The sequence below is a fragment of the Balaenoptera ricei genome, chromosome 8 (assembly GCF_028023285.1).
Source record: "Balaenoptera ricei isolate mBalRic1 chromosome 8, mBalRic1.hap2, whole genome shotgun sequence".
NCBI lineage: Eukaryota > Metazoa > Chordata > Mammalia > Artiodactyla > Balaenopteridae > Balaenoptera > Balaenoptera ricei.
Genome location: NC_082646.1, coordinates 104,051,989 through 104,064,437, shown reverse-complemented (window position 1 = coordinate 104,064,437; position 12,449 = coordinate 104,051,989). Strand labels below are relative to the sequence as shown.

General features: G+C 41.9%; 1 protein-coding gene across 1 annotated transcript in view; it reads left to right on the top strand.

Moving 5' to 3' along the window:
• The first annotated feature begins 86 nt into the window (after positions 1–86).
• Positions 87–12,449, top strand: part of DDB1 (damage specific DNA binding protein 1) — a 31,296-nt gene continuing 18,933 nt past the window's right edge. The window contains exons 1-10 of the mRNA XM_059931691.1: positions 87–295; positions 1,470–1,618; positions 2,670–2,786; positions 3,131–3,352; positions 5,692–5,806; positions 6,647–6,744; positions 7,470–7,628; positions 8,244–8,327; positions 8,935–9,051; positions 9,655–9,757. Of these exons, the coding sequence (XP_059787674.1) occupies positions 235–295; positions 1,470–1,618; positions 2,670–2,786; positions 3,131–3,352; positions 5,692–5,806; positions 6,647–6,744; positions 7,470–7,628; positions 8,244–8,327; positions 8,935–9,051; positions 9,655–9,757 (1,225 nt within the window). The 5' untranslated portion in view covers positions 87–234. The remainder of the gene's footprint in view (positions 296–1,469; positions 1,619–2,669; positions 2,787–3,130; positions 3,353–5,691; positions 5,807–6,646; positions 6,745–7,469; positions 7,629–8,243; positions 8,328–8,934; positions 9,052–9,654; positions 9,758–12,449) is intronic.

Sequence of the window (12,449 nt, the reverse complement as noted above, 5' to 3'; positions counted from 1 at the left end):
GGGCGGGGCCTCCCTTGGTTGGCCGCCTCGGCGCCTTGAGTCCTCCAAGAGGCCAGGTGAGCCCGTCCCGTGATGCCCCGCGCCCCGGCCGCTCTGGCCTGCAACGTGTCTCTGGGGCGGAGACAGTGGCAGTGGAGTTCGCCGCGCGCGGGTGGGGGCTCCCTGTCTGTTTGCTAGTGTCCGTCTATTTTTTTCGTTTCGCCTGAGTCCCGCTGGGCTGCCCCAGGCCTCGACATGTCGTACAACTACGTGGTAACGGCACAGAAGCCCACCGCCGTGAACGGCTGCGTGACCGGTGAGGCTGCCAGGGCAGGAGACCCCGGTGACGGAGGGAGCTGGGGGGAACCGAGGCCTAGGGAGGCCCGCGGCCCCCAGGTTGCCGCCAGGACCGGGCCCAGGGAATGGAAGGCGCTGGCGGCCGAGGGACCTCCCACAGCCCACGGCTTAAAAGAAGCTGTCTCAACACGCGCCTTTGGGGGAGTAAAAGCTGCTCTTGAGGGTCCCCTTTCGTTCTCGGAGGTCACTTGGCCTCGAGGACAGGGACGCGCCCAGTGGGACAGAGAGTGGAGTGTGAGTTGTTTGTGCGGTGTTGCTTGGGCCGCGAGATTGGCCTCGTGTGGTTAGGGGGGAAGGGGCGGTGATGATGGCGACTTTGGGGCAAGAGCCTGGGAGGTGCAGGAGGTGGAGGGATGTGAGGAATGTCCGTACTCACCCGAAAGAGAGGAGTCCGCTTTGCCTGGGGCTGTTGTTTACAAGAGGGAGCTGTTGGAGAAGAGGGTTTAGAATGGCCCAGCCCAGTGCTGGGTTTGCCTTGTTTGTTTATGCAAGAATTGTTAAGGACGCAAATGTCCAGAACCCGGGAATAATCATCTTGAACCAAGTTCTCAACAGAATATGAAGCCCTCAAACTTGTATTTTTATGTAAATCCGAATCACGATTCCAAAAGAAAACTGTTGTTGGAGAGTTGGAGGCTATGAAGGAGTGTGGATGGGGTTTTGGTAGACTGCTGGGAGGGCAAGAGGTGCAAACAAAACAAGGTTTTAAGATAAAGCTCTGAGAACTCTCTTCGTTTGATCTAGTCTCTTTGGTAAAGATTTTGTGAAAATTCAAATTTGGACTGAATAGGGAGGAACACTTTCTCCAGCATCCCTTAATTAGAGTATGAGTCGGCCGCTGCGATAGGAAAAGTGAAATTCGAGGGCACACAGCCATCTGAAGGGTTTTCACAGTCATTGGCAGTTGAAGGACATGCTGCTCTTAGGCCCAGTCCAGTTTCTTAATCTGATGAGGGAAGTAGCGTTCTTGAATGTGTGAAGTGAGACTCTGAGGATTTGGTGAGAAGGGAGTGAATGGAGGGAACCGGAGAAATATGTGAAGTAAATCGAGAATTCAGGAGGTTTTAGGTAGAAGTGATAGGATTACTTAGATAGTGCTTTAGCTTCAAAAATTAGAGGATCTGTTCTTTCAGGACACTTTACTTCAGCTGAAGACTTGAACCTGTTGATTGCCAAAAATACGAGATTAGAGATCTATGTGGTCACTGCTGAGGGGCTTCGGCCCGTCAAAGAGGTGGGCATGTATGGGAAGATTGCTGTCATGGAGCTTTTCAGGCCCAAGGTAAGTGCTCTGGGTTGGTTGGGCACAGCAACAAAGGGAGAACTATTAGTTGTAGTCGGGTTTACGTTGTTTTATGTCACTGCTTGCTTAGGATGGGTGCAATAAGGCTTAGGAGAGAAACTCTTCTCTTTTTGAATGGCAGATTTCAATTTATATTCTTATTTAAAAAGCTTCCAAGAAATAGAAGGAGAGATTTGCTAGGGAAAAATTTATCAAGTTGACTTTTTTTTTTAATCAAGTTGACTTTTTAGAAGGGAATATTAAAGCAGTTTGAAATGTGGGTCACCATCCTGTGGGTCATCATAATGATTCAGAGAGTAGGCTCTAGAGTTAGGGCAGTACTGGCTTTATTCCTTATTAAATCTAATTTTGGGTGTCATCTAACCTTTCAGAGCCTTATTTACCCATCTGCAAAATGGGGATAACAGTATCCAGTCCTCTGGGTTATTGTCAAGATTAAGTGATTTAATAACAGGACGTAGCACATAACAAGCATTCACTGTTAGCACATCATCAAATTATTATTGTTATTATAATTCGACTGTTTCCATCTGTAAGTGAATCTGATGGGGAAGCAGTGGGTTCAAAATTTAAATTATAACCCTTTGAACAAAATACTCACTTTGTTGGAGTCTGTGTTAATAAGTAAGAGAGACTTTGTAGATGCACTTCAGCTTCCTTTGTTCACATTTTTTTTTCTTTTTCCATGTACTTGGAGGGGATTAGAGGAGACGTTACATTCATCTTTCAGAATTTGAATGGAGTAATTGAGATTAGCTGACGTGGAACTAGATGAATACATTATATGTAGAGCAGAGATGAAGAATCATGAAAGTAGACTAGATGTTTACCAGCTTCAGTTCTGGCCTTTCTGTACACACCCTTAGGGTGTGTGCGTAACTAATGTGTGTTGCATACTTACCGTGGGGTTTTTTCAGGGAGAAAAGAAAATTCTTGAAGAATTTAATATGCTTAAAGAATGATTAAAGGCTAGACAAGTACTCCTGTTTTCAAAAGAAACCTCTTTTGATAGTATGATGTTGGTTTCCAGGGGGAGAGCAAGGACCTACTGTTTATCCTGACAGCTAAGTACAATGCCTGCATCTTGGAGTATAAGCAGAGTGGCGAGAGCATTGACATCATAACGCGAGCGCATGGCAATGTCCAGGTGAGGTGGCTGCTTCAGGCTGATGAGAGTTTTCCAGGTAGGGTTGTCATGATTTGGTGAAGAAAATTGTAGTGCTGGGGCAGCTCTCTGTGTGATCAGAGAAACAAGGAGAAAACACTAAGGACTTCTGTAGTTTACTCAGAGTCCAAGGGAGAGGGTAATAATTCACTGAGATTCAGTGTTTTGCAAAAAGGCGTACACTGGCATTTGGGCGTCCTGACATGTCAAAAAGACGCCACTAGTTTTATTGCCACTCTTAAAATCATCCTGGGAAGGTGGTGCCCAGCGTTCTCTGTTACTCTAGGTGTTTGAGGTTCTTCCCTAACCCCAGTTTTATTTCTCAGGACCGAATTGGCCGCCCCTCAGAGACGGGCATTATTGGCATCATTGACCCCGAGTGCCGAATGATTGGCCTGCGACTCTATGATGGCCTTTTCAAGGTTATTCCACTAGACCGGGACAATAAAGAGCTCAAGGCCTTTAACATCCGCCTGGAGGAGTTGCATGTTATTGACGTCAAGTTCCTATATGGTTGCCAAGCACCTACCATCTGCTTTGTCTACCAGGTACTGGAGCAGGAGGAGAGAGGGAGAAGCTGTATGGTTTGGCACAGTGGGAGTTCATTTTTGCTAATCAGAATGTCTGGATGTCATGGTAGGGTAGGCAGAAGTGTTTAATGTATTTGTCCTGAAATGTTTTGAATGATATAATTAATATGTGTCAGGTTTTGGATGCACCTTGAGAGAAGAAGTACTTATCGTGGAGGCAGGAAGCAGTCTGGGGCCTGTAGCAGGCTTTAATCCTGAGATTACACTCTGGTTGTGGGCCTTGGAGATTTTATAGGGTGACCCAGTTTATACTTTGTCTCTTACTGGCATGCTAGGGGATTATTAAAACTTAGCTGTAAAGAAATGATCTGGAAATTCCCTTACAAGCAATGAGAAAATGTCTTGGGGATGCTTTATGTGTCTTCCAAGAAGAGGTACATTTTGATCAGCACTCACTTTCTGGTGACCGCTGGCTCTTGACTTCTATTTTAGTCTGTGCCTAAAACTTTTGTAGAGCTGATCCTGGGCAGCTGTTCTCTGGGCTAGATCTGTTGAGGGGGTGTGGGGTGGGGGCAGGGTGGCAGAGCACCAGACTAATATGCTTGTGTCTTGGTAATATCTCAGCCTTTTAACAAAGGGCCATACAGTATGAGGTTATTTCACTAGCATGTGGTTGAATAAATGATGGAAGAAAGTTTAGTCCAAATCTAAGTACTGTAGTACTGTGTGTGGGCATGTAAACAGTTTTTAAACACTGTGTTAAGTATTGGAAATGCTGATGTATTTTTTTGTATTTCTTAGTGTCACAGTAAGTGCTGTAGTTTTGAGGCTGGTTGATATAAAGTTCATTTGAATAGGTTGAAACCAACTTAGGAGATTTTGTTTAATCTTATTTACAATACATTAAATATCAGGTCTGAAATAATAACTTGGAATCTCTCTCACTTCTTCAGTTTTGTAAATATCAGGTCATTAAAACATTGATGTTTGTTATTCAAGGCTGACTCTGTGCAGCCTCAGGGCTGTGGGTTGTGAATGATCTTCATTTCCATATGTGTGTCTCAGAGGTCCAAATCCAAACCCCAGCTTGAATTTATGGTGAAGTTGAGTCTTACCCCTGATCATTGATGGGAAAATCTTTTCATCAACTAAAAATGACTTTTTCTCCTGTTTTGTGCCCAAAGGTCAATTTGAAAAATACCACGTGAGGGAGTTCCTTGGTGGTCTAGTGGTTAGGATTCAGCGGTTTCACTGCTGTGGCCCGGGTTCAATCCCTGTTGGGGGAAGTGAGATCCGTCAAGCCACGTGGTGTGGCCAAAATTAAAAAAAAAAAAAAAAAAAAAAAAAAAAAAGAAGGAAAATACCATGTGAAAGGTAGTCATGCAGAGTGCTTCAGGAGCTGTAACAATGATGAAGATGTGGGCCCTGCCCTGAAACACGCTGTCGGATTCCTTCCATAACTTCTTAGAGCTTGGTCTGGCCTTTGATGAGGCCACCCTCCACTGGCCCCATGCCGGCTCTTTTAGTCTCTTAAAGGTGTCTTTGATAGCTCCAGGTCTGAAGTGAGTCATGATTCAAAAAAAGGAGGGGAGGATGGTGTTGACAGTGTCAGGATTGGAGGTTTCTACTGACTTTAGAGGAGCAGCATGCTCTGCTCTTTACCGTCACCCTATCAGAATGCATCTGAGAATTGTATCAGACGGATTTGTTTTTTAGACTGTAATTGATTTTTATTTTATTTTTAAAAAATTTTTGTTGGAGTATAGCTGCTTTACAGTGTTGTGTTAGTTTCTACTGTACAGCACAGTGAATCAGCTATACGTATACATATATCCCCTCTTTTTTGAATTTGCTTCCCATTTATGTCACCACAGAGCATTGAGTAGAGTTCCCTGTGCTATACAGTAGGTTCTCATTTGTATCAAACAAATTTTAAAAATTTGTTAGATGTGTTTCACGTCTCAATGTGTTTGTTTTTCCTCTTTAGCTATTTTATAAGTTTCTTGAAGATAAGGACCAGAGACTATATATATATATATATATATCTTATTTATGTACGTATACACACACAAATGTACACATATGTACATTATATTTCTGTAGTGGTTAGTACAGCGTGACAAGTTCATTTTTCTAATTTTTAAATCTCTCTTTGTTGGTTCAATTGTTAGAAACAGTTGGCCTCAGTCACAGTCTACCCAGACTATCACAAGCTCAGCTGGTGGCCGTTAGCATGCTGATGGATAAGGTTGGGAAGGCTGGCGTGACAGGAGTGTCAGATGCTGTCCCTTTCAGGGCCCCTCTCCAGCCCAGGGCACCCTTTGTAGGGACTAACGATTCTACCTTTCCTCACCTAGGACCCTCAGGGGCGGCACGTAAAAACCTATGAGGTGTCTCTCCGAGAGAAGGAGTTCAATAAGGGCCCTTGGAAACAAGAAAACGTAGAAGCTGAAGCTTCCATGGTGATTGCAGGTTTGTTGGGGGATTTGGGAAATTTGCCTCTGCCCCACTTCTGGGCCAGTTCCCTATTGCTCTTTCCTCACCTTCTCTGCCCTTCATCTCAGCGCTCCACTGCTGTTGAGCACATGCATTGTTCAGCCCTCCCTTATGTCTCCTATCTGTAAATGTGCTTCCCTTTGTTTTTTGCATTTCTGTCTTTGGGATTGTCTTGTTTTTTACCCTTCCCCCAAAAGTATAACTTTCCTTTATTTGGGGTGGTGAGGTTAACTAAAACAATGAGATTGATTTGCAGAGTGGCATATGGAAGTTAGTCTCATTATTTTATTGTTGGGCAAAAATTAAAAAAAACTGAAGGGGACCAATAGAGCTTATTTTATCTGGCTCCTGTATTTCATAGATGAGGAAACAAGGCCGAGGGACTTGCCCATGCCTGTGCCTCACTGACAAAGCCTAGGTTGGAATCCAGACATCTTTGCTCTTTATCCTATATTCTTCCCCCAACACTGTTGTGTGTTTCACCTAGTAGAGAAGTTTTAAAACTATTAAGTGCAAATTGGCTCTTCTATATGGTAGCCCTGATAATGGGGGAAATGAAGCTAAGGAACAAGGAAAAAAATCTCAGAAACTCCGAAAGAGTGGCAATAAAAATACAACCAGGAGTACAGAGTGGGCAGCCTACAATTTCTAAGACAGTAATCTCAGAAAAAGGTTATCATGTTCCCTGGACTTTGATGTCTAAAAAATGATTATCTTCAAGTTTGCCTCAGAGATAACTGGATCAGTGCCTTTGCTGCCTCAGGGTTTGGCAGGTCCCAGATGCTGAGCATTTTAATGCTACTCTTTCTCCTGCAGTCCCAGAGCCTTTTGGAGGCGCCATCATCATTGGACAGGAATCAATCACCTATCACAACGGTGACAAATATCTGGCGATTGCCCCTCCCATCATTAAGGTGAGCAGCATTCTTTTCCCTTTTTCTTCTTTCTGTTTGTTCCCCCCCTTCCTTTCCCCACCATTTGTCAGAAGGGGATTCAGAGTTATCTGTCACATTATTCACTATGTATATAAGATGTTGTGTTGGTCATTGGGAATACAAAGAGATTGGCTTGGTGTTGCTTACAAAGAGCTTGCTTGCTAACTAAGGGAGAGAAATAATCAAAATTTGGTTTATCCTTTCCATTCATTGGGGCAATTTGAAGAACGGAAAAATTTCGGGAATTCTAATGAATGTTAATGTTTTTAGAGCTCAAATCAGGTAAATAATATAGTGAAAAATATATATAGACTTAAAAAATTAATCATAAAAAATTTCACCTTAGAATTTCAAGTCATAGAAATGAAGGCTTAAAAGCTTAATTATATTTTCTTTTTTGAGGATAAATAACAAAATCTGTTGCAGCATGCATAGTCCAGTCAATACTTACAGCTGCCTCCTCTTTTATGTATTTGTTTTCCAGTAAAATAATATGTGAGTAAACATTTAAAGTATGTTGAGCTCCTCAGAACATTGTCTTCAAAATAAAACGTCCTCATTTTTGATCACACATGTAATGTGAGCTGAGTGGATTCCTTGCTCATGAAGTGGCTGGGTTTGGTAAAGGGAATGGTCTGCTAGGGTTTATTCTCTGGTTGTGGAGGACGCTTAATGTCTAATGACTGTGTCTTCCCTCTTGGCAGCAAAGCACAATTGTGTGTCACAATCGCGTGGACCCCAATGGCTCCCGCTATCTGCTGGGAGACATGGAAGGACGGCTCTTCATGCTGCTTTTGGAGAAGGAGGAACAGATGGATGGCACCGTCACCCTCAAGGATCTCCGAGTGGAACTCCTTGGGGAGGTAGGCCCTGTCCCTCCTCTTCTACATTCTCCTCAGTGCCTAGTGACCCCAGATGTGTGGTCCCAAACTGCAACTGGGAATTATATTACTTAACACCCAACAACAAATGCTCAGTCCTGCCGTGGAAGTTGGTTTTTGAATGAGTAGATTCTCGAGAATCTCACAGGCAGTGGGATACTACCTCAAGTATTAAAAAAAAGAGAAACAAAAAAGATACACTGTAGAATTAAAGGTTAATCTAAGGCTGATACTCAGTTATGGGGGGACGTTCTAAAAAAGTATTGTTAAGAACAATGTAGCAAATTTTAGAGGTCTCTAGCTATTTTGAGGAGACTGGAGCTGTTGGGATTAAAATGATTATTTGGAGCAGGCACCTGCAAGACAAATTATTGATTTTTCTGACTATAGGGATGTGATAAATGAAGAGTCACAAACTTCAGAGATTTAGGAATGATTGTTGAGTGTGACCTGGGGATTTGAAATGGAGAATTGTTTTGGGAATCATGACTGCAGGTGTGACTTTTCTCAGCACATGTCTGAGAGGTGGGTAGGACGGTGTCTGGATCCCACGTGAAGTCCATTCTCATGTCTTTCATGCCCTTGATTTTCTTTTAGACCTCTATTGCTGAGTGTTTGACATACCTTGATAACGGCGTTGTGTTTGTCGGGTCTCGCCTTGGTGACTCCCAGCTTGTGAAGGTGAGAAGACATTTTCTTCTTTCTGGCTTCTTTTTTGCAGTCTTCACTGCTTCTTCATTAGGTTCTTTCTGTGTTTAGTACCTCTCAGAGTTTCTTCAGTTCATGCATATGCCTACTATCCACCTTTCTACTTGGTTGACTTAGCATCCCACCCTGACTAGCTCTTTGTCCTAAATGTTCATTCAACAAATATGCCAGGCAAGGTGCTAGGTACTATGGATACAATGATGAACAAGAACTAGCTTCTACCTTCAAATAGGTCATAGTCTAATGTATTTGATCCCCTCTAGAATATGAGAATTTGAACCTTCTCTGCAGAAGAATGCATGCAAACGTTTTACATTAATTTCCAGCTGTTCCTCTGAAATCCATCCATGGGATGCCAGATTAGCAATCCCTGGCTGGTTAGTGGGTCACCTGTAGGATAACCATGTTCCTTAGCAGTTCCCTTCTAGAAGCATCCAGTAGAGCATAAGAAGCATCCGTAAGAGCATAAGATCTTAGAGCATAAGAAGATCTACTAGGGTTGAGTTTCTTTTGGATGATAACTCTCTCTTTAGGGTGGGTCTGGAGCATTCTAGGACTAGCATTGTTCTTTCTTTTTCAGCTCAATGTTGACAGCAACGAACAAGGCTCCTATGTAGTGGCCATGGAAACCTTTACCAATTTAGGACCCATTGTGGACATGTGTGTGGTGGACCTGGAGAGGCAGGGGCAGGGACAGGTAAGGGGGTCATCCTGGAAAGGGATAGTTGGTATGCCCACTCAAACTGTGTCCTCCTGGGTCTGCTTAGCTAGAATGGGGAGTGTGCACTGTAGATAACTTTTAAGAGCCTCACTCACTAATTCCAGTGATGTGAGGATAACTACCATTTATTGAGTGCCTATCTTGGTCTGCCAGGCACTTTACATACATTATCTATAATCACACAAGCACTGTGTTAGATAGGGATTCTTGGCCATTTCAGAAGTGAGGAAACTTAAGGCTGAGGAGGATTAAGCAACTTGTCCAAGGTTACATAACTACTAAATGGCAGGTATGTCTGCCTTCAGATCCTGTGCTCTTTCCAGTAAACTAGGTTCCCAGGGTGGAAACAAGCTTGCTAGGAATAGTGGTAGGAGCCTTTTGCTTCTTGGACTAGGACATCCTGTCTGCTTGATAAATTTGAGAGACTTTGGAGATCAACCTCTGCTAAGTCTGCATCCTCAAACCTAGCTCCACAACAAAGGGTCCTTGGATTTAGGTATAGTTTGTTTACTTTCTGAGCATCAGTGTAGTTGCCCCAGTCTGGAGGGGCTTATCTAGAAACCTTTTCTCTACTTGCAGCTGGTCACTTGCTCTGGGGCTTTCAAGGAAGGCTCCTTGCGGATCATCCGGAATGGAATTGGAATCCACGAGCATGCCAGCATTGACTTGCCAGGCATCAAAGGTACCTTTTTGGTGGACATAGGATGCAGATCTTATTTGAGTGACTTTGGCCTCATTACATGTCATGAAGACACTTCCGGGGGGAGCTAGAGGAAAGCAGATCAAATGAAGAGTAAAAAAAGTCATAATGCCAAATAAGCGGTAGATGCTTAAATATATTGAAAAGTTCCAAAGTAAACTTAAAGAGAATATTGACCAAAATTGGATAGTGGAGTAGAGGAATGGTGGAAGAAAGATTACAAGTGAAATTTAATGTTGTTTATGTAAGGGAACTGATAGAATCCCTAAAGAGAGAGGAGACTGAGAATATCATAGAAAGATGTACATGTAAAGGTAACTTCTAGAACAAAAGTACAGATCTTTGTAAATTCCAGGAGAACTATAATAATCAAAAAGATCAAAGAAAGACTACATAGTGAAAGACTTTTATAATATACAAACAGTAAACATAGTCTAAAATAATATGACAGAACTGATATCAAACATCTGTATGAGTAACTCATGAAGCAGATATCTGATACCAGTAAACATAAATGGGCTAAACCCACCTGTTATAAGAAAAAGATGATCAGATTGGATCATAAGGCAAAAATTAATTCAAAGTAGTATATAGGAGGCACATCTTAAAAAAAAGTAATTCAGAATATAAAAAAGTAAGAGGATGAGAACGTATTAATAAAAAAATAGAGGTTTATGAATTAGGAAGAGATCATAAAACTACAAAACTCAAGAGAATCAACTGAAAAGCTAACTACAGACAATAAGAATTCATTAAGGTAGGATATAAAATTAATGTACTGAAATCAATAGTTTTCATGTAAAAACACAATTAGAAGGTGTAGTAGAGGGAAAGAGCCAATTTACAATAGCAATAAAAAGATAAAACACCAAGGAATAAGTTTAACAAGAATTGTGCAAAACCTATGTAAGGAAAACTTTAAGATACTCTTAAAGGATTAAAAGGATAGACTGATCAAATGAAAAAGACATGCCAAGGTCTTATAAATTAACATTATAAAGCCTTTTCTCTCTGATTTTTATATTTAATATATTTCAATAAAAATATCAATAGGTTTTTTTTTTTTTCTTTGGCCTGGGCAAGTCAAAGTCCAAATGGGAAACAGAAGCAGCAAGAAAAGCTAGGAAAACTTGAAAAAGAGCAATGAGACGGGCCTAGTCCTACCAGATATAAAAACGTACTATTAAACCTTAGAAATTAAAAGTGTGGTTTTGGTGCAAGAATAGGCAAGAGTCCCATGGGCAGACTCAAATGTCCCGAAATAGACACAACTGTATGTGGGACTTTAGTGTACGATAGTGGTGGTATCTCAAGTCGGTAAGGTAAAGATAATTCTTTTGAATAAATGGTGTTGGGATAACTGGAGTCATTTGGGAAAAGATAAGTTTGGATCCATACTGTGCAATATATATCTTGCTAGAATCTAAATGGATCAAAGACTTAATGTAAAAAAATGAAGCCATACAAAAGCTAAAAGAAAAAGGTGGTGAATTCCTTTCTAATTTTGGAGTGGGGATAGTCAAACAATGACTCAAAAGTACAGAAGCCAAAAAGAAAGATTAATAAATTCATCAGCATAAAAATAGAACACTTCTGCATGGCAAAAACAAAACACTGTAAGCTAAGTTAGAAGAAATGGCAAATTGGATAAAAACATTTGTAGTTCATCTTATAGGCAAAGGCCTAATCTCTCTTAATTCATAAAAAATTTCTAGAAAGACCACGAAATTTCCTTCCCCCAAATTAGCAAAGTACATGAATGGACAGGTAACAAGCCTAACTTATAATAAGAGAAGTGCGAATCAAAACAAAATAGCGATACTATACTTTACCAGATGCCCAAATCCAAGTTTGACAACGCATGGTGTTGGTGAGGCTGTGAGAAAATGAGCATGCTCACTGAAAATGTCTACGGAAACTACAACTGCATTTAGTGATTTGCCGCGCAAGCCCAGTTCTGGGCATCTAGCCCATAGACCTTTATATGTATAAAATGACATAAATACAAGATTACTCATTGTGGCATTGTATATTGTGGCAATATACTGAAAAAGGGTCCATCAGTGGGAACTAACTAATAAACTGTTACATCCATACAATTAAATACTGTGCAGATGTCAAAAACAAGAAACTGTTCTGTTCTCATAAGGGCTCAGGCATATATTAGATGAAAAAACAAGGTGCAGTTTGTGATAGGCTATTGTATATGTTGGCTTGCAACACAGTGTTTACCTATTTTCCTAAATTAAAAAGAATTGGAAGGATAAACTATTATTGTTTACTTATTTTGGGGCTAGGTTGGAAGGAGAGGTATAGGGGTGAGACTTCTGTGTTAAATATTTGAAAAATAAATTTTGGGACTTCCCTGGTGGTTCAGTGGTTAAGAATCCGCCTACCAATACAGGGGACACAGGTTCGAGCCCTGGTCCGGGAAGATCCCACATGCCATGGAGCAGCTAAGCCTGTGCACCACAACTACTGAGCCTGCGCTCTAGAGCCCGCGAGCCACAACTGCTGAGCCCACGTGCCACAACTACTGAAGCCCGTGTGCCTAGAGCCCAAGCTCCGCAACAAGAGAAGCCACTGCAGTGAGAAGCCCGCGCACCGCAACAAAGAGTAGCCCCCGCTCGACACAACTAGAGAAAGCCTGTGTGCAGCAAGGAAGACCCAACGT